Raw genomic sequence first — 23968 nt, 5'->3', positions numbered from 1 at the left:
CATTCTGAATGCACATCACTTACTGTGTCTTTATTTGCATGCTGTGTATGTACAAACTTGTAATATAAACATACCAGAAGAAACAGCACAACAAAGGGTTAAAAGGCCTGTGTTGACAGTTCTCTGGACATGGCTGCCAGCACTAAACTGAGGAATGTAAAGACCCCAAGGCTGCACTCTCACATCTCACAGTGCAGACACAGGGTATTGTGCATCTCCAGTGGAATTCTCTGCATCCTGACATGAGGAGATGGTCAACAAGGCTGCCATGTACCATGTAACATTCATTTCTAAATTAGCCCAACAGCAAAACCTGACTCCAGATGTGTATTTCAAACAAGAAACCAGGAAAAACCCCACTGCCCAAAATTCTGGCCCAAGACTCCTGGAAGCTGCTCACTCAGCAAGAGCTGAACTTGAAGAACTGACATACATTCAGAACTGACAATGCCTAACAGCTCAGCAAGGTCTGCCCACAGTACTAGGCTGGCACCAGGCAAGAAGAACCAGAATGGCTCATGTGGACCCAAGAGCTGGCATTTCATGTCCTTTGCATCTCACAGAAACAATACTGGCCAGACTTTCTCCACTCACACACCACGGTGCTTGTGAGTATGAGACTGTGAATTAATGAAATCTGGGAGAGAGAGAATGCACAAAAGCAGCTTGCTCAAAGGTTTTGTAGGTAAATATCACCTTCTCTGCTCACCGTATCTCACACCAAGTTCTAGTTTGCTTATTTCCCTAGATGTGTATTATTTCATGAAAGAGAGTGTGTCAATGCATTGCAGATCCTTGCAAGCAGAAAAATGTTCAGCACACTCAACCTTTTTCAGTGTTCTGGGTGTATTCTCCACTTGTGTGGAACACTGACACACAACCTGTACATTTATCCCAAGGAAAAATCTATAAGCAGAGGATTTGTGTATGAATGTGCAGCAGCTAGAGAAATGAGCTTAAAAAAAATCAGAATTTTGCCATCTTGCAAAAAATGCTTTTACTTTAAAATGCCTGCTAAGTTATTATATATTATTTTATTGGAGTGTTTACCTTAAAAAATGAAACAATAATTTCTTACCAGTCTCTTTTGCTGAAGCTGTTCTCGAAGTAACCTGTCTTCTGGTAAAACATCACATAAAAGAAAATAATTGTCCTGTTCCTCTGTTAAGAGATTAGAAAGTGTGAGTAAGGAATGGGAAGTTGCAGCTGCTTTGGATACTACTGGCAGATAATTTGCTGAGACTTTGGAATACATTAACAATGTAAGAATGTGATTTTTAACCTACAAAAGTCAGTTACTTTAATTTCATAAGTTAATGAAACATGTTTAAATATTTGTGTATATTTATATTGGAGTATGAAGGCGAAAGTCCTGCACAGCTTTTCTCCACTACCAGCTTTATTCATTTTTGTGATGGTTCTTCTGGATACATAAAACAATTAGCATTTACATTAGTTACAGATTAAAGTCAGCATGAAAGAAATTTGAAATACCCTTTAATTTTATCTTAACAGTTATTTCCCTAAGTAACTGCCAGTTTTCAGACGCTATCATAATTTGGTTTATCCTCCTCTTGCTCTGATCTATCACATTACCTTTTACCATCAAATATTTTTCCACCTGTGGATATACACAACTGTTCAGTACCATACATTGAGACTTGCCTAATTTACATTTTTAATTATATATGTTATAGATATTTTATCTTTAGCAACCTTTTTACTATTTATGGTCACATCCAATTGAAGAACGCAACAAATTTTATTCAAAGGAATTACAGTTACTCAGCATGTAGGAAAATACAAAAGAAAATGAGTTAAGATAAGAACAATTTTCTGGAGGGGGAGGGAGGGGTGATGAGGGAGAGAGAGGGAGAAGGCTCATTGATATTTCATAATTCTGCTCTCCAGGTGCTTGATTTGCAGTTTTCAAACTGAGTGGTGTTTGTAAAAGAAACAGAATTATGATTTTTGGAATGATTTTCATGTTTTCCAGAGCTACTTTTCTTTAAATTACTTTAAATAATTAAAAAAATTACTTTCATCCATTTTGTACTCAGTTTCCACTTTCTAACTATCTCTCACACCATCTGTATGCAGTGTTTCCTCTCTTTTAAGGTCTCAGTTGAGAATTAAAGATGCAGAAAAGCTCTAAAGTTATCTATTTCAGGTAAACCGTGTTTTTCTGTTAGAAAAGGAAAGCCAAAGTAATGCATCAGAGCTATTTCTGAGAAAAACACTTCCTTCACACAGCCAACACTGTCCCAAGGATGGAATATGCCACCACACCAATGCAGCAGAACAGTGAACTGTGGTTTCAGACTTGTGCTGGAGCCCAGGAAACTGCACAATTGTGTGGCTCCTGTGAGGATGACATCTCCTGACACAGGGAGCACTGTGGCAGGGGAAAGGAAGGGGGATGTGGCCCTCGTGTCCAAGAAGAATTAGGAGCATCAGTGCAGGAGGTGAGCAGGGTGAAGTCAGCAAAGGCAGCTCACTGGGAATGCTTCTCATCTTTTTGGAAGGACATCACTGATGTTTCATGGGTACCAAGGTCTCCCCAGGCACCATGTGAGCAGCTCTGCTTCCAGGCCTTGATTTGCAGCAGGGCCCAGTTCACAGCACATTTAAGCCTCTATTGATCTCATCCTCACTCAGCACAGTGCTGAAGCATGTGTTGCAATCCTTGGAAAAGGTAAGTTTAGATATGTGCCTAAGAGTTAAACATTACTCCTGTGTTTTCTGCCCTAGTGTCAGACACACTTGGCTGATCAAAGCAGCAGTATATTATCCAGAAATTATCCCATGATCTGCCCATCAGAGAGTGAGCAAGCAGCATACTTACCTAGTGGAGCTTTTGAATTTGTTCTTATCACACTACAAAAGTCTGTGATGGGCTGTTCTGCAAACCTCCTCTTCCAGTACAGGATGTAGCTTTAAAAATAAGGGGGAGATGATCAGTGAAAAAGGAAACACTGAAAAACTTGTAATAAAAAATGTTTTTCTCATGCTCTAAATTCTTATGTGTTTTTGTTTCTTTAACTCCTGTGTCCCTTTTTTTCTTTCTTCACATTAGTTTTCAAATTTATGAAATTAATTCAGTTTCACTTAAACTGGGTTTAACCATGCTGTCAAAGCGAAGAACTCAATAAGCAGATTTGCACCAAGCTTTGCATAAACACTGTGACCTATTCACATCTAAAGACAGAAGTGCCACTCAGATGCATCTTTACTGAAAAGCTATATTATAGAGCATTCTCAAATTCCCAAAATATTGTGCTCTGTGTTCTGCAAGATGCAGTCAGGAAGCTGAAACTCAAAAAAAACAACAACTTGACAAAAGTGAGGTTTTGGCAGGTCTCCTGTGGAGTTACAGTGAAAGCTGTAGCTTGGCAGACAACTAGAAAGACAGAAAAATGAAGTCCCTGAACACCTGGGGGTAAGACAGCAGGCAGAATAAGAAAAGACCTAAACATATCTTGAAAGTTTAACCCATCAACTACAGTGTTTTAAAAACCATTCTGTACTATCTTTGTTGGTATTACAGCTGCATCAACAGAACACAACTGAGATGAGATTTCCACTGAACTAGGAAGCTACTGTCGAACCAAGGAGAAATCATCACTTCATTTATATGATAAAGGGAACCAAGCAACTCTTGTGCTAACTATTCAGAATTTTACTCTAAAAAATAGTCTGAAAATGTTTAAATGCTTGCTTAAATTTGTACTCATGTATGATATAAATCATGTGAGAGTTGGTAAGGCAAAGGCTATTCAATGATTTCTTCTTATTTTGTGCCACCAAATTAGGAAAAAGATAATTAAAAAATCAGTTTTCATTATTATGAGAGCATTTTTAAATAGCTGCAGCTTTTAATACTTGTGCAATCTGTAAGTTTGCTTGCCACAGCTATCACACCCCATAGTGTCTCACACTGCCTCTACCATTCTCACCTAATATATCTGAGGACTTCACCTGCAGCAGCCAAGGAATGAGCACATCTTTCTCTCTCCCTGCTGACTCTGACATGCAGAGGACTGAGCTGTGGTGCAGCAGACAGCTGAGCACAGTGGAGCCAGCACACTGTGGCTGGGGCTGCTTCAGCAGCATCTCAGGTGTCAGTGAGTGAGAGGTGAGCCTTTCCTTCTCCCCTGCCTGCTCCTGTTTGCAGTGCTCACTGAAAGAGCTGCTGAACAGAACTGCAGCTCTTCCAGACTAAGTCATCCTTGAGCTTTTAGGGCATAAATGTGCAAATGGAGAGATTTAATAAATGTCTCTATCTTGCTCTGAGAGAAATGAACACAGGTACAAACTCACCTGCCCACAACTGTCTGTGTCACAGAAATTACAGTTAAGGGATTTCATGACTTAACCCAAATAATCAATGACCAGATAAAACCAAGCCTTGTGATACTTCCAGGGAGACAGAATGAGTGATCATGTTGAGTCATGAAGCAGAAGCTTATTCTCCTTATCTCTTTTCCCTCTGCCCTTATGCCAACTTATCTTTATTCTTCAAAGTTAAAAAGAAAAGAAAAAAAAATTCCACTAGCATTAGTCCTTTATGGATTATCCACTTCTTGCAGTTCCGTCAAGAAATGTATTCCTAAGACTGGCTGTAACTCATTGCTAAATATAAAAATAATACTATCTTTACAGAGTTGATCCCTGTATTTTCCTCACCTCAGTTCAACACTTCAGAATATATTCTCTTTTTTGTGCATAGTATTAGACTATTTTACTAATACAGCAAATCAGAGAAAGCACACTTCAGAGCAACAATTCCATCATTTCATGTCCTGGGGCCACTTTCTGTAAGATTTGGCTACCTTCCAACTGCATTAGCAGCAAAAATAATCTAAATGGGCCCTTTTTGAAGGGGTGATTTTAAAATACATTTCTATTAATGCAAAATAATTCCCCCAAGCACGCTTAGACTGGTGGTCCATGACTGAGCAGCTCTGATTCCTTCACTTACCCAAAGATACTAGTACTATCTCCAAAGAACAGTACATTCTCCTTCTGCCTGCCTTCAGCAGAAAAGCAAACAAAAACTACCATCAGTTTTCAATTTTAAGCAACATTAAGCTCATACATTTGATTAAGGATTTAATTTATATGGCTTACATTTCTCTTCCTAAATTATATTGTATTATTTCTTTTTTTTTGAGTCTTGATAGAAACAAGGTCTTGATTTTGACTTAGTAACTAGTGAGAGAAGACCTACTAGAAAACTCATTTTAGTTGAGAATTCATCTGTCTAACGCTTAAATACTACAGCAGAAGTATCTACAGACTGGCAGGTACTGTCCAGCCTTCCTCCTGGCCCACACATTACTGTGGAAAGCAAAATGCCAGGCAAGAACCCTGTCTCTGAAGTTACAAGCCAGCTGGGGCCATGCCAGCTACTGGAGAAGTTAAGAGAGAGAAAGCCAAATGTGACCCTGGTGAGATGATCAATGACACAGCTGTAGGAGTCACAGTTGTGTGTAGATCACAGTACTGTAAAGCACAGTTAAGGATTAAATGTGATTTTGATGGGGGAATACTGTCCTTAAAGTAGCACAAACAAATTTCATCCCAGAATGTGAGAGATCCTGTACTGAGCACCTTCTGTGTACAATACACAGCTTTAGGACATTGTACAGGGATAGAAATAGTTTTGCCCTACACAAATAAAACCCCAGATTAGGAAAGCTGATTGTCTGCAATGGGCTTTGCTAAAAACCAGCTTTCTAGTTTGCACACAACTTGTTGATCAGTGACAGGACCTGAGAAGACCCTTGGATATATTAAAAAATGCCAAACACAGGAATTGCCATGTATTCTAAAACTGAGCTCACTAGTCCCAGCAACATCTAGGCACTAGAGAGAGGAAAGGAAATAGGAAAACACCCTTAGAGCCCAGCAGCAAATTGCTCATAAGAAAAGTTAGCAGAAATCCTCCCACAATGTCTTTTTAAAAAGATGATCTCTACTTTTCCAAAGCTTTCAATAACATCTGCACACACACACACTCATTTAAAATGACATAACCCTTACCTTCTAAAATCTGCCACCAGTTTCACATCTGCTATGACGAGCTTGTGTTCAATAATCATGTGCTTCAGGAGCTGGTTTTGTTCTGCTAAGACATAGCATTCTGTGCAGAAAATACAAGGCACATAGGGAGAACCTTCTACTGCATCAACACCACCTGGACTTTCTGGCAGAGACAGAGGCTCCAAAATGCACTCGGTATCTAAAATAAGAATAAAAAAATTAATTTTGACTAAGTAAATAAATGTACATCTCTTGGAGTACTTTTAGGTAGTACATGTAAAACCTGTTTGAGTCTTGGTTTTGTTGCATGGATCACTTGAGGAGAAGATGCTTGTAAGCAGGTTGACTGCATTGATTCCAAGAGGGACAGTGGGAGGTCAGCACAGGACAGTTCTCAGGTGTCTTTCTCAAATGAAACTCCCAGCTGACACCAAGTCAGTCACATCCAAGTGCTCTGCTTACCACTAAAGAAATTTTATGATGGGAAACCTACTTTTCTTCTTCTCACTATCCAATCTACCTGTTGATATGAATGAAACCACTCTTTGTGGCTCCCTGATACTCTGTGTAAGGAAGGATTTAGACTGCATACCACAAACTGTTTTGCATGTTAATTTTCCCAATTATACTTTCATTTTTTGCAGAATACTTCTATAATTTTCTGACTGACTCTTGAAGATATGTATTTGTCTTGCCTTTTTTTCACATTAACATCTAATTCCCTGTTCTATGACAAAAGACTTTCCTTGATCAAGATTACTGCCACCAGATGCCTGTGCCCACTGGAGCACTTTCTAACTGTACAGATGCTGAGGAAGGGGCAGCCAGGCTCCATGTGGAAAGGTGAATGGCCCCTGTTTGTACCACACTGTACCAGCCAGACACAGGCTCCCCAGGTGACACCACACAGAGGTGACTCACTGCCACAGGCTGTCCTGGGGTTACATGTGTGTGCTCCCCATTTCAACAACACTGGTCTAAACTCATAAGCTCTTCCATAAATTAGTATAATTCATTAATGATGGTTTCTCGGCTGTTTAGGTGATTTGGAAAGGTTTGGGGTGGTTTTGGACAGTTTGTGTTTTAAAGGATGAGAAGAGGCTTCAGATTTTTTTTCGGTTTTGGTGTTTATTAATTGTTTATCTAAAAGATTTTCTTTTGGCTCGACAGAGGTTTGCATAGCAGTTAGCTATGAGTACACTGAGAGCTCTGGGGGCGGTTACTTATTTTTATACTCGAAATTACGTATACAATATTTATTATTTTTCTCTAATATTTTTTACTTTTATTAACTAGTGCACTTTTAGTAATAACTAATCTTAAAGTGCTAGCATCACTACAGAAGATGGAGGCTAAGAAGAAGAAGAAGGACAGGACACGCCTTAATTCTTCTATCTTACTTCTTTAGACTCTCTTGTACAGAAATTTTAAACTCTGTGTTTCACTCTAATTAACTCATCTCTTCACTATTCACCTCAGTGAAATTCTCTCATCCTCATACAGGTGTCGTCTCTCGTGCAGGATCAAAGTCCAGCCACCAGACACTTCTGGCAACATTCTAGGACTCTGAAGCCCCCCGAGGGTGACCTCGGTCACTCTGCACATCAGTCTTGAGGTGCTGAGATCTCACACATTAAGACACACTGACCAAGAGAGTTGAACAGTTGGCCCCATTAGCCTAACCAAATTCCAGCTGTCCAGAAGTAAAATGTGGTGTTCATTTTCCAAATTAATCCTACCTCAGTCTTGGGTTAGGCTCTATCTTGGAAGCAAATGCCAATTTCAACAGGTATCTTCAGTTTTAGATACATCAATTTTGGATAGCAAAAAGCAAACAGAAAAAAGCTCCCATGTTCCCGCCCTCTTGAAGTTGAAAATTGAAAACATGGGTGTTCTGTATTATGAAGTTAGTTTGTGCAGCAGGAGAATAAGCTCTGTCTCTGGACTCCTGCAGTGCCATGAACACCTCTGTAGAAAAATGAAATTTCACAGAGTGACAGATTGGATGAGATTGGAAGGGACCTCTGGAGGTCAGCTGGTCAAGGAGGATCCTCACACAGGACCATGCAAATGGCTTTGACTCCACAACCTCCCTGGGCAACCTGTGCCAGGCTCAGACACCCTCACAGTGCAAAACCATCTCCTGCTATTCTGAGAGCACCTCCTGGGCAACAGTTTCTGAAGATACCTGAAGAATTAAGAAAAAGGCCTTCTCTCAAGTCTGTTATTTTGTCACACATGAATTTTAACATACACATGGTTAAAGGAACCTTAATTTTTACCAGATAACTTTCACCCAACAAAAATCACATATATATGTTATACATTGGCAAGTATACTAAATCTGACAGTCTGGTAACTTGCTTACATGGAAAATTTGAAAAATAATGAAAAAAATGACAGTAATTTATCTTTCTTCCTAGGAGAATATGTTAATACATCAGGGCTCTACCCCCCCATTCTACCCAGACACTGAAATAACTAAAGAAGGGCTGCAGAATCCCATTGAGAGGCAGACCTGGGAAGCCCCTGTGAGTTCTGTGACAGATCTGTGCTCAGGCAGAGGAACAGGAGCTCCACAGCAGCCACAGCACAGGCAGTGGCTCAATGGTGGGGCTGCCCCAGGGGGCTGAGGGCAAGCTGGAGCTGCTGGGAGCCACAGGTGGTAAAGGGGATAAAAGCATAGGAACACAGCTTTAGCAGCTCTATACTGCTCCTGGAACAATATATATGTATTTTATATATATACATATGTCCTGCACAACTGTTGAGGCTTCTATTTAGGACTTCTGAAACATAGAACATCCTGGAAAGGCACTGCCTTGACTGAACACTGATGGCTGGGTTACACTGACTTCAATTTCTCACATAAAACCAAGCACTGAGGAAGGATGGCAGCACACAGAGCATGGTGTTACCTGGAGCAATGCAGCTGCTGTGCACAACCTAACATTTTTTTTCTCATAATTTAGTCTACACTTCAGCTCATTCCCTTCCCTTAGAAATTTCTTTATTAAACTGGCATTGCAGAAATTGTTCCATTTTGCCCTATTTTAAGAACAGCAGTGGCTACACCATGTGCTAGAGCAATCCTCATGAAAGGGTCAAATCTCCCAAGCAAAACTGGTGGTACCTGCAAGAGTCCAGCTTTGTCCATTCCTACAGTCAGTCCTGTGGCCTGAAGAAGCATTACACCAAGTTTACTGAGAAAAGTAGAACTTAATTTCCTTTGCAATTGCTGATGCCAAGTGAACTAAGAAGACATTCTGTCAGCCAGTTCAACTTAACCCAGCAAAGAGCAGCACTGCTTTTTGCTAATTTTTGGTATAGCTCTCTTGTAATAACCTATTTAAACCATTAGAAATCCAAATAAATAAGCACCTTTCTGCCTCAATAAATCAACTTTCAACAGATAGGTGTGTGCAGCAGGAACTGGTACAAAACTTGGACAAGGAGCCTTGTTTAGTAAGGGTACTTGTGAATAGCAACTTCTTGGGCTGGAAAAACAGAACTGCTCAGTCTTTAACTGTAGTCACGAGTTGATGAAAGGAATAAACTGGGGTGAAGGGTTTTTTTGCTGCCCAAACAGAGTAGCTAATGCTACAAGAGAATAACTTTAGGCTATCAGAGCAGTTTGGCAAATGCAGAAGCTTATGCAATTTCTTTCGAAGGCACTCAGAAGAAGAGGCGAAGGAAAAAGGAATCCATGTAAATATCTTTATACTCATCTGCTACAAAAAACACTGAACAAGAGAATAAATGCACAGAGCTGAACAAATGTACAGCCTTTAGCACAGCACTTACTGGACTAATGTAGCACAAACCTCAAAACAGTACAAATAAATCCAAGCATAATATTGAAATCTCTGCAAAAGCAGCTAATTTTGTTTCTATATTTGGAGCAGAGTGGCTACAGGTACTGAATAAAAGCTGTTAACTATAGCACAGCTCAGGGCTAACAGGGAAATAAAAACTCTCAGATGTATTCTCAGACTCCAAGACTCCTACATGCAGAGACATTTGAAAATGAGGGAAAAGTAGCAAGCTTTTCTCTTAGAATCTATTGCAATGAGAATAACTTCACAGAGAAGGATTAAACACCCCCCTGGTGCATGTGCCCTGGCTGACAAGGGTGAGAAGCAATTACCTAGGAATGGTACAAAAATAGGGCAAACAAACAGAAATCACACTAACAGAATAGTCTTCCAGAAGTCTGACTAGGGAGAGTTTAAGTCAAAGGCCATATGAGCCCCTCAGAAAAGCAGCTTTTATTTTTTTTTCTCCATTGACTTATTCCTGCACTATTTGAAATTCTTGTTTTTTTAACACCGACAAAAACTTGCATCAGCTTTTCATATTTTTGTAATGATTTTATGAAATTTTTCCTTTATTCCTTGATGTCCTGGTTCAACTCAAGGCTAGTTCTACTCTACCCTTCATGTAACGTGGTAAGAGGTAGCCTGAAAATGTCCAAGAGTGGAAGAAAATTTGTTTCTAAATCAGCACAGTTTTTTTTCTTTTTTGATCTCTCTTCTATTTACCTTTTATTTCTGGTATTTCACTTGCTTTTAGGATCATTGAATTAACCACTGAATTCTCTTCTGATTCAGTCTCTTAAACTGTAAATCAGGTGTGAATGACCAAGACAGTGGTTATACTCTTTGTGTGTTCACTCCCTTGTTACTCTGCATTTGTTAACATTGCATAGCACTTTTTTGGGTGCAATTTGCTCAAATAACATGAGATTTCGTGCAATGCTTCAGCTGGCCCTCCTGCTTACCACTTAGGAAAATAAAAGGTATATTAACAGCAAAATATATCACCTTTGCTTATTGTGTCTGTGATGAACAGCACAGGACACATGAGACTCCCTATGAGAAGAGAGCCTTATAAAACCCATCCATTAAATTTTGGATGAATCATGTTGTTGCCCCTGAGTTTTTCCTCTCTGTCTAAGAGAACAGCAGCATGACTGTTATGCAACGGGACATCCCAAAAGCTTCACAGAAAGCCCTCTGAACTCAGAAAATAAGAAAAATCCCTTTCTCAGTCACAGAACTGGCAGCTGACACCACGTTGCTCAACCTTTAACAGGACAGATAAAACTATGGTCTTTAACGCCTAATTCAGAGCTAAAAAAGGTAGATTAGTAGAATGAAGAGAACAGAGGAACATCTTCTTTGAAAACTAAAACTAAGAAGTATACCAAGTTCTTCAGGGGAAAATGAAATAAATACTTTGAAGGTATCTGGCTTTGAAATTATATGGCTTTATTTTATTTTATGAATTGTTACAATATAGACTAGTTAATCTTCACAGCTAGTGAAGCAACAAGATGAAAATGGATTAATTTTCCTTACTGGAACATCTTTACTTTTGAATACAATTATTCTAAGCTCCAAGCCAATGTTGGTTTGCACAATTAAGTAAATGTTCCACCCACACAGTTATAACACAGTTACAGCAGGGCAGGCAGTGCACTCCACCTGCACAATCACACATGCAATTATCACAAAGCAATATGCAAGGCAACGCTATGGCCAACACAACAGATATTATTATCAGGAAGAAAAGGAAGGAAAGATTTGGCTTTTGAATGGGAGCTTTGTAAGGCAAGGTCCCCAGAGATGGTCCCCAGTGTAACCACTTGGTGCCACCAAGAAGGACAGGGATGTCTCATTATCCTGACTTTCTCCACCTTATCCCACCACTCCTACCCATCTGCCATTGCCCTTCTGCTTGTGCTGGCTCCCAGGCTTGCCAAATCCTTGGATGAGTCACTCCAGCTCCTTACCATTATGAACCATTCCTTCCTTCCTTTTTGCTCAAGAATGTTGAAAATGCTGCCACAAGAGTCCACCAAGGGCAAGAGCCAACTAAGGGGCGCATGGTGAGCAGCAGTAGGGTGAAACAGAACCTCCTTAGCTTTACAGCCTCAGCTGTCTCACACAATTTTAGCATAAGCCTGCCACAGTGTGCGAGTCACAGGACCAGACGAAAAGGAGGTAAGTCCAAAGACAAGGAGTTTTAACTAGGGAAGAAGAAATCAAACTATTTTAAAACAGATAAATCGATTTATTATTAAATGAAGAATACTTTGAAAATTCAAGGCATTGCAAAGTCTGAGAATTGAAATGATGAAAAAGAAATTAATCCAAATTTGCTTAAGACATATTTATGGGTTTCCTGTCATTTTTTGTAGTCTATGGCACAGCAACAAGGCCTTAGGCTGAGGACTTTATGATTTAAATATCCCACTGTTGGTAACACAAGGATAATGAAACAAAATAAGAACATCTGCTGGAATGTTAAGTGTCTCTCTAATTAAATCCAATAGTTGAATGGATCAATTCATCACCAACAAATCTGGTTTATTATCTCATTAATACAGCTGGTTAATATTATGAGGAGATCAGCACAAGAACTCGAAATGATCCTAAAACAAAAATGAACAAAACAAAGACATACTGGTGAACACAGGAGTCCAAATAACGAGCAAAAAACAGGTTTTTAGACACATAAAGAACAAAGGGGAGAAGGAATGACAGGAAAACAAAAGACACCTAGCAAACCTGGCACTCCACACTGGCAGCCCAACAGATGCTGAATGGAAAACAAAAAGGCTGAGCACCCTCCCCCAAATTCTCACTGACCACATGGCAAAACCATTTAGTTGCCAAAATGACCAAACTCCACTGGAGAGTACATTGGGGAAGCTACCTGTATTCCTATAGGTAATTCTGCACAAAAGAGTGCTGCATTTAAAACTCTTTAAGAAACGAGCAGTTTTAAAGCTTTGTCTTGGAATCAATTGTTTTTGAGATGATGCAAGAGTATGGAGAAGGATGGGCTTGACACTTGAAATACATACATGACAGCTTCCCTGTTTTGCAGCCTTGGCACTGCAGCATCTATTTGTTGGCACAGCAGCATTCCCTAATTTGTGGTCATATTCTTGGAAGCAATTTTACACTGATTACAGGATATTTTCTTTGTTTTCCAGAGCACAAAAGATGGATGACTAATGACTTGCCAAATAAACAGTATTCAAAGCCAAAACTCAGAATAATGAAAATAAAACACTCTGTCATGGTCCTCACCAATACTACATGCAAATATGCTTCCTAATGAAAGAAGAATTGATGTACATAATCATCTCCTACCTCAATATATTAAAACCCTCAAGTACTTCTATTAAGTTGAATTAAGTCTGAGTTCATGAGGAATTATTTACCTATTACTTCTGCTTGTTAACACACTATGAATGACATTTAGTTAAAATGTCCATGTGCTCTAGGGGAGAACACATCCTGTAGCTTCCCCCAAGATCAATCAGTCCCAGCCCTGCCTGTTTTTTCATTGAATGCAAATGAGCACTTCAAAAGAACACTTAATCCTACAGCTAAAGCTTGTCAGTTCTACAGACACTGTACATACTCTGTAGCATTTGCTGTCTAGGAATATGAGAATTTGATTCCAGTTAAATGACAGCTTTGAGAAAAGCTGTAAGTTACCGAATCCTAATAACTCCGAACAGAGTTTCTGCAGAGCAGGTGTCTGCTGGGAGCTGGAACCAACAGAAATACAACTGTGCTTAATAGCCATATTTAACAGGGCTGCTCTGTCGGGGAGCTCAGGATGGTGCAGTTTCATTAGCATTAACAAGTGTTGCTATGGCACCGCAGCACAGGCACCAGAACACAACTGAATAGCACTGGGAAAGTGATTAATAAAAATGTGAAGTGCTGGAATTTTAATAAAACAAAACCAACGTGCTTGCCAATAAGATCATGTTTAAATAATAGACTAGATTATTGCCCAGTTCAGCAGCAGATACATGCCACTGCTTGCTGTCTTTCGGCTGGAGCCCAGAGAAACCCCCACATCTGCAAAGACCAGAGCAAACCTACTGCTCTCACACAGAGGGACACACATGCCCACACACACACACTCATGGAAGTGACCCCAGTAAGTATTCATAACAGTATTTAAGTGCTGATGTTAATATGCTATTTATAAATATTTAACACACTACAGCAGGTTCAGAGCTGTATAATGCCTCATTCCTGGGTAAATGACAGAGACTTACATTAGGGTAACTAAAATGAGGGTTTTATATTTTGGTCACAAATATGAAAGAACACTTATCTACTTCAGCATTATATACTGAATAATTTTATTATACTCTTTAGAGCTTCTGTGATTTCTTATGGCTATTGTTAAACAAATTTTCTGTTTACCTTTCCTTGTTTAGTGTGATCATGTGACTTGGTAGACATGGAGAGCTGAGATCCACATTATCTACTAAAATAAGGGATTAGAAGCAATGATTAAACCCTAGACTATTATCTGGAAAGATTAACACAGTAATTATGTAGCCTGAAACTCAGAATGTTGAGTTACAAGGAAGATGAAGAAAATATCCAACAGAAGAATCTGAAATGGAAGAACAAAAGGATCCATCCAGGTTCTTCTTTTGTACTTATCACCCAAATTTATCTAAAAAAAATTAGCAGCTTTTTTTCTGTTAAACTTGCTATTTAGTAAAAAGGCATACCAGAGATATCATAACAAAGCATAAACAATGCTGTTTAAATTTAAGGTACAAAGATTGAATTTCTTCTATTTTCATATGAAAACTCCTGGGGAAAAAAAGAAGAGAAAGAAAAAAAAATGCACAATTTTGTGCCAAGGTGCTCTAGACCATAATTAAAAACATGTTAAAAATACATACTGGAAGGCATCACAAGTAAAAAAATGTATATGCAAATGTAGTACTTGTGTATGTTACCACTGCCACAGTTCTGCTTAACCCTCTGCAAAGAGCAGCAAGCTGGAACAAGGCATGTCTTACTTTACATATTCTGTGTCTGTGACCTCAGCTCTCCCAGAAAGGAGGGGTCTTAACAATGTGTTTAACATGGACAGTAATACTTCATTGCTATAATTTGTCTTTGCAGTGCCTTTAAAAATACTGTATTGAGCCTAGTAACTTCTATGCCAGCACTGCTATGTAAAGCAGGTTAATTACTTTACTCTTCTTTTTATTGTGATCATTTAGTAGTGATCAATAATGCTTTACTACAAGGATTTTCCTTTTCTTGTCACATGTTCTTTTCCTCTAGCAGGATTCAATTTCCAAGCACGTTTATCCTTTTGATGTTAAAAGAATTGCCTCGTGGTCTTTTTAAACAATTACTTTACTCTCCGTAACTACAGGAAAGGCTGTGTGATTTGCCTTAAAAACATAAAGCCTGCTTTAGCAGTTCCTGACACCCCCATGTCATTATGATGGGAATTTCTGCCATGCTCCTAACTAAAACATTTGCATTGCAGTGTTTACAACTTTTCCACTGGTAGACTTTCCTTGAAAAAGGCAACTATGTGAAAAAAACAACTGCAAATAGTGTGAAACTTTTATTTTAAATAGCACTTAAATTTTTTCAGACTCATACAAATTAGAACTAACCTCAAAATGCATCCTGAGAGGTCTCGTTTCTGGCATCCTCGGGTGTGTGGGTGTCATACTGACAGAACAGGCTGAAATCTCTCTCAGATATTCTGACTGAGCTTCCTGACACACAGAGAGCCTTCAAGGCTGAACTAAGTGAATTTTATACTTAATGAAGAATCTGTATGAAGAAGAGGCCCTGTGATGTTACAATCTCTGTGGTCTGTTGCTTCTTTCTCAGTGAACTGCAGCTTTTCCAGATGGAAAGTAGAAAAATAAGTTGTTTCTACTTTTAGAATCAAAGCTCCATAAACTGGTATTCAAACTGGAAAAACAGTGGCTCAAAGGGAAAGTTCATTATAGTGTGCAGTGATGTGAATCAACATACTTTAGCCTGATATCGTGATTCAGGAAAACAAAGCTTTGATTGTACTTCAAATAATCCACTATTTATACTCTTTGCACATACACTTTTGAAAATTATTTTGAGAGGAAAGTATTTTTAAGTCAGGGCTCAAATAATTATGTCGTATAGATCCCAGAGACATCTCACAGCAAGCTATACAAAATTTCTATGAGATTATTCCTTGTCCCAGAGTTTGAAATAAATATTTTTGTGATACTGTCTCAGCACATTCATTAAACATATAACACAAATCTTGACTTCCTAAGTATGATATTTGCTTGCTGATACTACTAATGCAGCTCATGGATATGGATGATAAAATAATTGAAATTAACTTCATCAAGAAACAGAATTAGAATGTTTGAATTAGTGATACAAGTTGTTCATATTTTTCAGGCAACATTTTACTAATTGTATAAATACATGTAGGGTCCTGAACATTAAATTAGTACAGTAATAATAAATAATAAAAATACAGCACAGACTGCATGTTTTCATTCTGTATAAGACAAAATCAAATTAAAACCTCCAGCAGGATGGTTTTTTAACATACTGGTCTTTAGAGAAAAAGCTCTACCTCATTTATTCATGCATTACAGAGTCATAATAAAATTCGGTGCTGGCACACTGGTCAGGACAAATGCTAGCAAAATGCTCCTCTGGCAGCAGCATCCCTTAGAACTGCACACATTTGTTTCACAACCACTGCTGTTTCTGTATTGTGAGCTTTGTGCACTCCCACCATGGGACTCACAGCCATACCCTGGGGCACATGCCAGGAATTTGGCACGAGGTCCTGGGTGGGAGGGTGCTGTGCCAGCTTGCCCATGCTGCCCACCAGCCCTGACTCTCCTCTCGCACCCCTGACCCTCACAGGAGTCCTGCAGCCCCCGTCACTCTCCAGCTGCTTTGTGCACTGGCTGGCTTTAGAGACCAGTTTCAGAGCATGTGAGCAGGGTTTGTTTGGAGCCCAGGTATATGAAAAATGCATCCCAACCCTGAACAGAAATGCCTGGGTCTAAACCAAGGGGCTGTTCCGTGTGGGAGCACTCACTTCATGTGAGCAGAAATGCCAAACTGTGCAGTGTAGCTGCAGGGACTGTGGCACCTTCATCTACTGTGCCTTGTCATTTGTTCAGGTAACAGAGCCACAACATACCACAAAAAACCACGAGGTTGAAACAGATGGCATGTCAAGCTACAGAGCTTCTACACCAGAAGGATAAAGAGAAGGTGTTTAACCTGCTACAAACACACAGAGCAAGTGGCTACTCCTTGGGTACAGAGTCCCCAAAGACAAATGGGAAGATGACATCTCAATGAGCAAGAATCAAACAAAACCAGCTGGGCCATTTCATACTGGCCACTGCCTGTGAGTCGTAAAAATATCAGAGAAAAATACACAAAATTTAAAAAAAAAAGACCAATTGGGAGACAAGTGTCCAGTGAAAACAAGGGGCAAAAAAATCAAAAGGCAAGTTTCAAGAAACAAAGTGGAAATGTATTACAAAGGACAGGTGCCTGTGGACCACTGCAGCCACTGACAAAACACCTACTACAATTTCTGACTTAAAGATCTACTACAGCAGCATATCAGGGCAGAATGGCAAACAAACAGTGATCATGGAAACACCTGCAGGAAAATCAGGTCTTGGGATCAATGACTGGACTACTGCAGCTGGACCATTTCCTATGGAAACATTAAAATTAACATGTACTGCTATTGTTTGGGTTGGAAGGGACCTACAAGAGCACCTAGTTCCAACCTGCCCCTCAGCACAGGCAGAGATGCCACAGCACAACTTTAGTCTGGTTTTGTGGTTTTAGTGGTACTGACTAATGCATTATTTAATACAACAATCATCAGGTCATTGAACACTAGTCTTTTCCTATTCAAGAGACTGTAATTAATTATTGACTGACTATAACTCTGCAAAGAACCCAGACTTCTACAAACACATTTCCCTGATTTCAGTGAGACACTGCTCAGGATGATGTGCCCAGCTCTTCAGAGGCACAGACCTGCTTTAAAGCTGTACAAAACTCACCACATTTTTTTTCTCCTGCTTCTTGAATGTCATGTTCTTTCCTCCATTGTGTGAGGCTTTTATTGATGCAATATTTAAAGCTACTTTAAAAAGCCCACAGAAAGACATTCAAATGCTTTCAGGCTTTTCTCCCAGATTCAGCCTGCTGGGAGTTTGTGGATGAGAATGTGAAGCAAAAACCTCAGAGAGAGACTGGGAACAACTGCAGTTTTAGGATATAAATGGTCACACAAAGTTGCAGAGTTCTAGCAAAGGTTTCAGGACAGGACATGGTGGAAGGAAGCACACAGGGCTGGGAAAGGTTATGAAGGCTCTTTGGATAGACAAATTTACCCTATACTGAAGTTAAGATACTTAACGCTTGTAATTTCATAATTAATAATTTTTCATTTCATTAATTCATTCAAATTAATTCAATTTCATAATAAAAAAATTAGGTTTTTTCTTCCTTTCCTACTGTTTGTATATACAACCATGTGCTAGTTTAACCCCTACACCCCTTCATCAAGAAAGCAGGCTGAAGTCTCAAAGGGTGAACTCTAAGATCTGTTTATATGTCAGGCAGACCCTGCGGCAGTCATCATTGCCACAAGAATCTACAACTTCGTGCTCTTCCAGAAAACCAGCGCTCCCCAGGAAAAACAAAGCAGTGAACAAGTTGTTTCAAGAGGAATAACAAATTATCCTGGCATCTGTGTTACCCTCAGAACATTCAGAACACTTGAAGCACCTCTCTAGCCTATACCTCTACATCTAAATAAAGCATGTCCACATCTATTATTTGTTCAAGTGATGAGAAACCCTTTTTTGGGGTAAGAACTAGATATTTTCCCATACAGAACAGTTTAAAGGTCCTCATCAGTCTGAGGACTGATGGAACACCACTCATTCTTACTCCACTGCTGGTAGCTGCATGACTGAGCAGAGGTTTCAAAGAACTGGGAGGCTTTAACACACAAACAAGTTACCATGTTTGAGCTTGTACCTGCTCACCAGGCAGTCTGCAGCAGCTCACTTCTAAATGAGCTCTGGTTAGGGTATAGAGGAGCTGATACTATCTAGTTTGTTCATGTATCAAAGCTTTACCTGCTACTGAGAGGGCAAGAAGCAGCTTAGCACACCAGAATGAAGGATAAAGGCCATCCATCTTTGCTTTAAGCTATGAAAGTCTTCTGAATTCAGAGAAAACCAAATAGCAAATCTTTGTTGGGTGTTTTTGGGGAATACAACATATCCTATGCCTTGTGCTAACAGAAATTATGCGTTCATGCTGAGGTGTGGGGATGCCCCTTGTCTTCAGATAAAATCCACTGCACATTTACAACACAATTATTTGTAAAATTATGGCAGCAATCATGGGCACTTCAGATCTCTATTACCAACCAATACAATCCATCACTTATTTTATTAAGCCATTATGACCTGTTTAATGAAATATTTAGTTTCACTTGTATATTCTTCCATCGTCAGTTATTTAAGAAATGTGATGTGAAGGCTAAAACCTCTAAAATATTACTGCAACAGTTACATGAAAGGATTCTGCCTTTTCAATTTTCAAACAGAAAAGCACATAAAAGGTGATTTTTGCAACAATAATTTATAATTTCCAGTCCTCCAAAAGATCCACTTGCTTATCAGGTAAATGTTTAAAATTACTTTGAGATTGGATTTTTAATTAAAAATCACAAAAAAGGCTCTTTAAACATTTTTAAATAATACTGCTTTAGGAGATCCATTCTGGTAATCATATCAAAATAAATTGCGTTTCACTTCCAGAATTAATTAGTGAACCTATCCTCCAGGTGTAATTGCTAATTGTTCAGTTCACAATGATTAAACTGCATCCTTTACAGAGCTCATAATGACTACTAGTAAAAGGACTCTCTTCTCTCTCTGTCCAAAATCTGCAGTATGGTGGAAGCCTCAGGTCTTGAAATCCTCTACTGCACACAAAGATTTAACCTGAGAAATCACCAGTGGTATTCTGGATGCTTCAAAGTGCCCTGGGGGAAAACAATGAGGATGCAACCCCATGTGTGATCATCTGGAACAGGTGGGGGTTTTCAAGGAAGGGTACTGAGAGGACATCAACCTCTAAACCCATGAGACAGAAACGGGCAGATAGACGTGGGCTGCTCATCGGGCCAAGGTCTGAGGGTCTCTTGAGAATGAGGAGATGAGCAGGGGCAGCTCTGTGCTCAGGGGCTGCTCTGTGCTCAGGGGCTGCTCTGTGCTCGGGGCAATGGCTGCTCTGCCACCTTGCTGGAGGTTTCACCCACAGACACGAGCAGCCAGCAGCTCCCCACTCACCACCGTGCATTCTGTGGGTATTTTAGAGAGGAAAGAAGTAAAGCACTCAGCCTGATGTGAATAGGAGCGGTAGTGTAATGAAGCAGGGGCTGGGGAGGCATCTAGTCCATCAGTTATTTGGTTAAGGACTATTCAGTATAAAAGAAACAACAACTAACAAGAGACATGGTACATTGCACACAAATGTTAATGAGCAGGTGGAAACAGACAGTAAGTTGTCTCTGCCAATATGGGAACCAATGGCATTAAAGGAACTACTCACACATACTTGAACAGGGTCAAGATGAACTTTTGTCACTGACAGGAAAGGGGAAATGTGTGACATATGTACTATGGTATTTTCGAGGGTGTTTGTGGATGAGATCAAAAGGTGATAGTGAAATTTTGTATACTTTATGAAATGGACTTAAACAAACTTAAGAACCTGCACTGATACATGAAGTGGCCTGTGAACATGGGAGTGCTTGTGAATCTAACAAGGAATGCATCCATTAACCTGTATGGAGAATTCTTTTCCATACATGGGACTGCCTCTCAGTGACCAGGAAAGAGAAAAGCCTGCATTCCAGATCCGACTGCATTGAGCAGCTCTAATAGCATCCTTAACAGAACTTAGAGAGTTGAGCAAAAGAAGTAATGGCTGTACTTTCAGGAATGAACCAGCTTTCACTGGAGTATCCTCTAGGTAGAACAACAACAAAAAAAGTAGACATGTGCAAGACCAGTCAAACTTTTGTTTTCCAGAGCAAACTGAATATTCTTAAAAATGAAGTATGAGAGAGACACATGGAAGGAATCAAACACGTTGTGTTTGGACATGGTGCACCCCAGCAGCATGTGTTCAAAAGCACTTGAGCACAAGAAGACCTTGAGTAGGAAACTGTAACTGTCAGACTACTGATGCAACAATGAAAGACAAACTTCCAGAAAAAACACTCATTTTAAAATCCTTTAACAGATGCTGAAAGAAGTGTTGATATGCAGACTGAACAAACTGTACTGTGGACAGCGATATATTTATTAAAAGCCACTTGGTGAAGGCTGCTGGAAGGAACTCACTAGAAAGCAACACCGTCGTGGATTAGAATATAAAACCACAGGCTTTCCTGTAAATAGAATCAGCAAGCCAGGAAATAGTATATTATTTAATTTTCCTAGATGCTGCCTCCAAGTAAGTGACACACCTCAGGTGCACATGCAAGTACAAGACGTTGCTAGAGAGGCCAGTTTTGTAGAAGTTGAACTTCTGAATGAATAAAGATTTTGTTCAGAGGCAGAAAAATAATAAATACTAGGGTGGGGTATTTATTTGCCCATTGAAAATGTGATTTATACTCTTGAGATCTCTTGACCTTAAGTAAGTGTGTTGCAAACAAATAATTTTGAAAAGGCTGCTAGAGCTATTGGACATGCTCGCCTTTGTCCAAGGGAAGGTTGTTAATGCTGAAGTCAGTCATGGTTAACATGAGAGACAGCAGTTACAAGGCTGGAGCAAAATTTTATGACTCCCAGCCAGCATGCTGGCAGACCTGTCTTACGGGGAGATGAAGCACATGGATGGACATGAAAGTCTATAGGCTGACATAAAAGTTAATTTAGCCTGACATCTATTATTTTGATTCTCAACAGTCATTTTTACATTTTTCATTACCTAGAGACTCCAAACGATCTGCCAGGAAATGCAAAGTGAGTTTGGGAGCAAAGACAGAGAAAGTCCACTAGTCATTTCAAAGAGTGTTTGTGCTCAATAAAAGGAAAACAGCACAGGCCTCTGAATTTCCATTTTCCTCAAAAAAATTCCTTTTTTTCTTTGAGCTGGTGCCAATATCTTTACAAGAGTTATCTAAAAAACCTCAAGGTAACCTCATCATCTCTAGCACACAGACCAATGTATACACAGAAGAGTTGCACAGACTCAGGCACGTGTTCTTTCCAATAGTTAGAACAGCACAGCTTTGCCTCCGGGTGCAATTACACCAGTGTGGCAATGCTCTAAAAGGGTCTGGCTTTTCATGGATGAGGTTCATGCCAACTCTTACACAAAAAAAAAGGCAAGAGTACTGCTCTAACTACTAGCATAAATTGATATCACTTTTATGAATAGAATAAGGACACACACTAAACAACACAAATGTCACTTGAAAGACCACTCACTATCAAAGGCCCAAACACAGAATAAAAGTGCTCTAACTCTAGGTTTGAAACTGCCTCCTTGTACATGACTGCCTTTCATTGTGTCCTTCACACTATTAATGACTTGACAGTAGAAGTTAAAGTCAACTGAAACTGAAAGCTACTCTCTTCAAAAACATTAAACTACTTTTTTCATTTGGATCAAACCAAAGAAACCCATAAAACCTCTAGATACCACTTCAGAATATTGATTTCATTGGAGGACACTTTTCTAAAACCAGACACACTCATTTTAGAGATAACTTGTACCTGGTAAGCCCAGCAAAGCAGCATCATTATCATTGTTTTTCTCCCTTTTTTCTGCGTGTGCCTTTCCACAGGATCAGAAGATACAACCCAAGCTGTTGCTCCTGCCTCAAAACACTCAGCTTTCTCTTAGAAGGACCAGTGTAGCCTGAGGATTTCTTGCGGTTTACCCACGGTGAGCTCTAGCTAAGCTCCTTCCAGGAGGGCGCAGACAGACATACAGACCTCTCGACAAGGACACAAACCCCAAACCCTGCTGTTCTTGCTGCTTACGGCACCTGGCTTATCCCTGCAGTAACTCCCCACGGATCATTTGTGCTCCTGGCTGTGCACCGCCGGCTTTGCACTATCTCTGTGCATGTGTGCGGTGACAAACAGATTTATGTGAGGAGCCAAAATGCTCCCCGGACCATCAGCCCCGTGTCCCACCGCTCTCCCGCGCTGCCGGCACCAGCTCCCTCTCCACTCGGACTCGCTGCTGGAAACTCTCCTTGTCCCCGCAGTTCCGTGCGCCAAACGCGGAAGGACGGGCACCAGCAGGACCAGAGCGACTCAGGTCGCTGTAACCAGCGGCAGGAGGGCACGGGGCTGTCCGTGGCTCTCTGCGGAACGCCGCTCCGACGGGCGACGAGCGAGCCCCACCGCGCCGGGCCCTGGCGCTCCGGCCGCCGCACACGTGTCCGCCGCTCCCCGTCCCAGGGAGGCTGCGCCAGCCCCGTCCCACCGTCCGTGCGGGATCCCGGAACGGGGAGCGCAGCGTGAGACCCGCACGCCTCCCGCAGGGCACTCACCTGCCCTCGCCGCCGGTCCCGCAGCCCCTCGGGACCCAGCCATGCCGCCACTGCCGCCGCTCGGCCCGCCAGGGGGGCGGCCCCGGGAGCCGCGCCCCGCCCCGCCCCGCTCCGCTCCGCCCCGGCGGGGAGCGCGGGGCCAGACGGGGCTCGTAGTCTCTCCGCGGCCGCGGGCGGCGAGGGGCGCGGCCGCATCGAGGCACTACGTTCCCCGGCGTGCAGCGGGACGGGGAATATAAGTGGCTGGCGGCGAGCGCGCTTCAGTCGGTCCGCCCGCCCGAACAATGCCTTCGCCGCTGGGGCCGGGCAGCCGCGGCTGAGCGCGGCGGGAGCCCCGGGCAGCGGACGCGCTTGCCGGCCAGCGCCGCTCCCGGCGGAGGGGCTGGCGGGGGAGCGGGCCCTCGCACGCCGCGAGCATGTGGATACCCACGGAGCACGAGAAGTACGGCGTGGGTGAGTGCAAGAGAAGGCGAGCGGG

The 23968-nt window shown here is 41.0% G+C and overlaps 2 protein-coding genes across 6 annotated transcripts in view; one reads left to right on the top strand and one right to left on the bottom strand.

Annotated features, from left to right (window-relative positions):
- Positions 1–23533, bottom strand: part of ZNF277 (zinc finger protein 277) — a 41956-nt gene extending 18423 nt beyond the window's left edge. Inside the window, exons 1-4 of one of the 2 annotated variants that reach the window (XM_058023633.1) lie at positions 23491–23533; positions 6046–6244; positions 2846–2934; positions 1079–1161 (exon numbers count right to left, since the gene is read on the bottom strand). In XM_058023633.1, coding sequence (XP_057879616.1) covers positions 1079–1161; positions 2846–2934; positions 6046–6244; positions 23491–23533 — 414 coding nt within the window. Of the gene's footprint in view, positions 1–1078; positions 1162–2845; positions 2935–6045; positions 6245–22977; positions 23055–23490 lie in introns of those variants that run through there. The other variant, XM_058023634.1, reaches the window with a different exon arrangement.
- A 325-nt stretch (positions 23534–23858) lies between these two features.
- Positions 23859–23968, top strand: part of DOCK4 (dedicator of cytokinesis 4) — a 223140-nt gene continuing 223030 nt past the window's right edge. For all 4 annotated transcript variants that reach the window (XM_058023697.1, XM_058023694.1, XM_058023696.1 and 1 more), the window contains exon 1: positions 23859–23943. In XM_058023697.1, coding sequence (XP_057879680.1) covers positions 23907–23943 — 37 coding nt within the window. In that variant the 5' untranslated portion in view covers positions 23859–23906. The remainder of the gene's footprint in view (positions 23944–23968) is intronic.

Source organism: Melospiza georgiana, chromosome 4 (assembly GCF_028018845.1).
Source record: "Melospiza georgiana isolate bMelGeo1 chromosome 4, bMelGeo1.pri, whole genome shotgun sequence".
NCBI classification, from domain to species: Eukaryota; Metazoa; Chordata; class Aves; order Passeriformes; family Passerellidae; genus Melospiza; species Melospiza georgiana.
The sequence above is the reverse complement of the archived record's forward strand: the minus strand, read 5'-3'. Positions and strand labels throughout refer to the sequence as shown.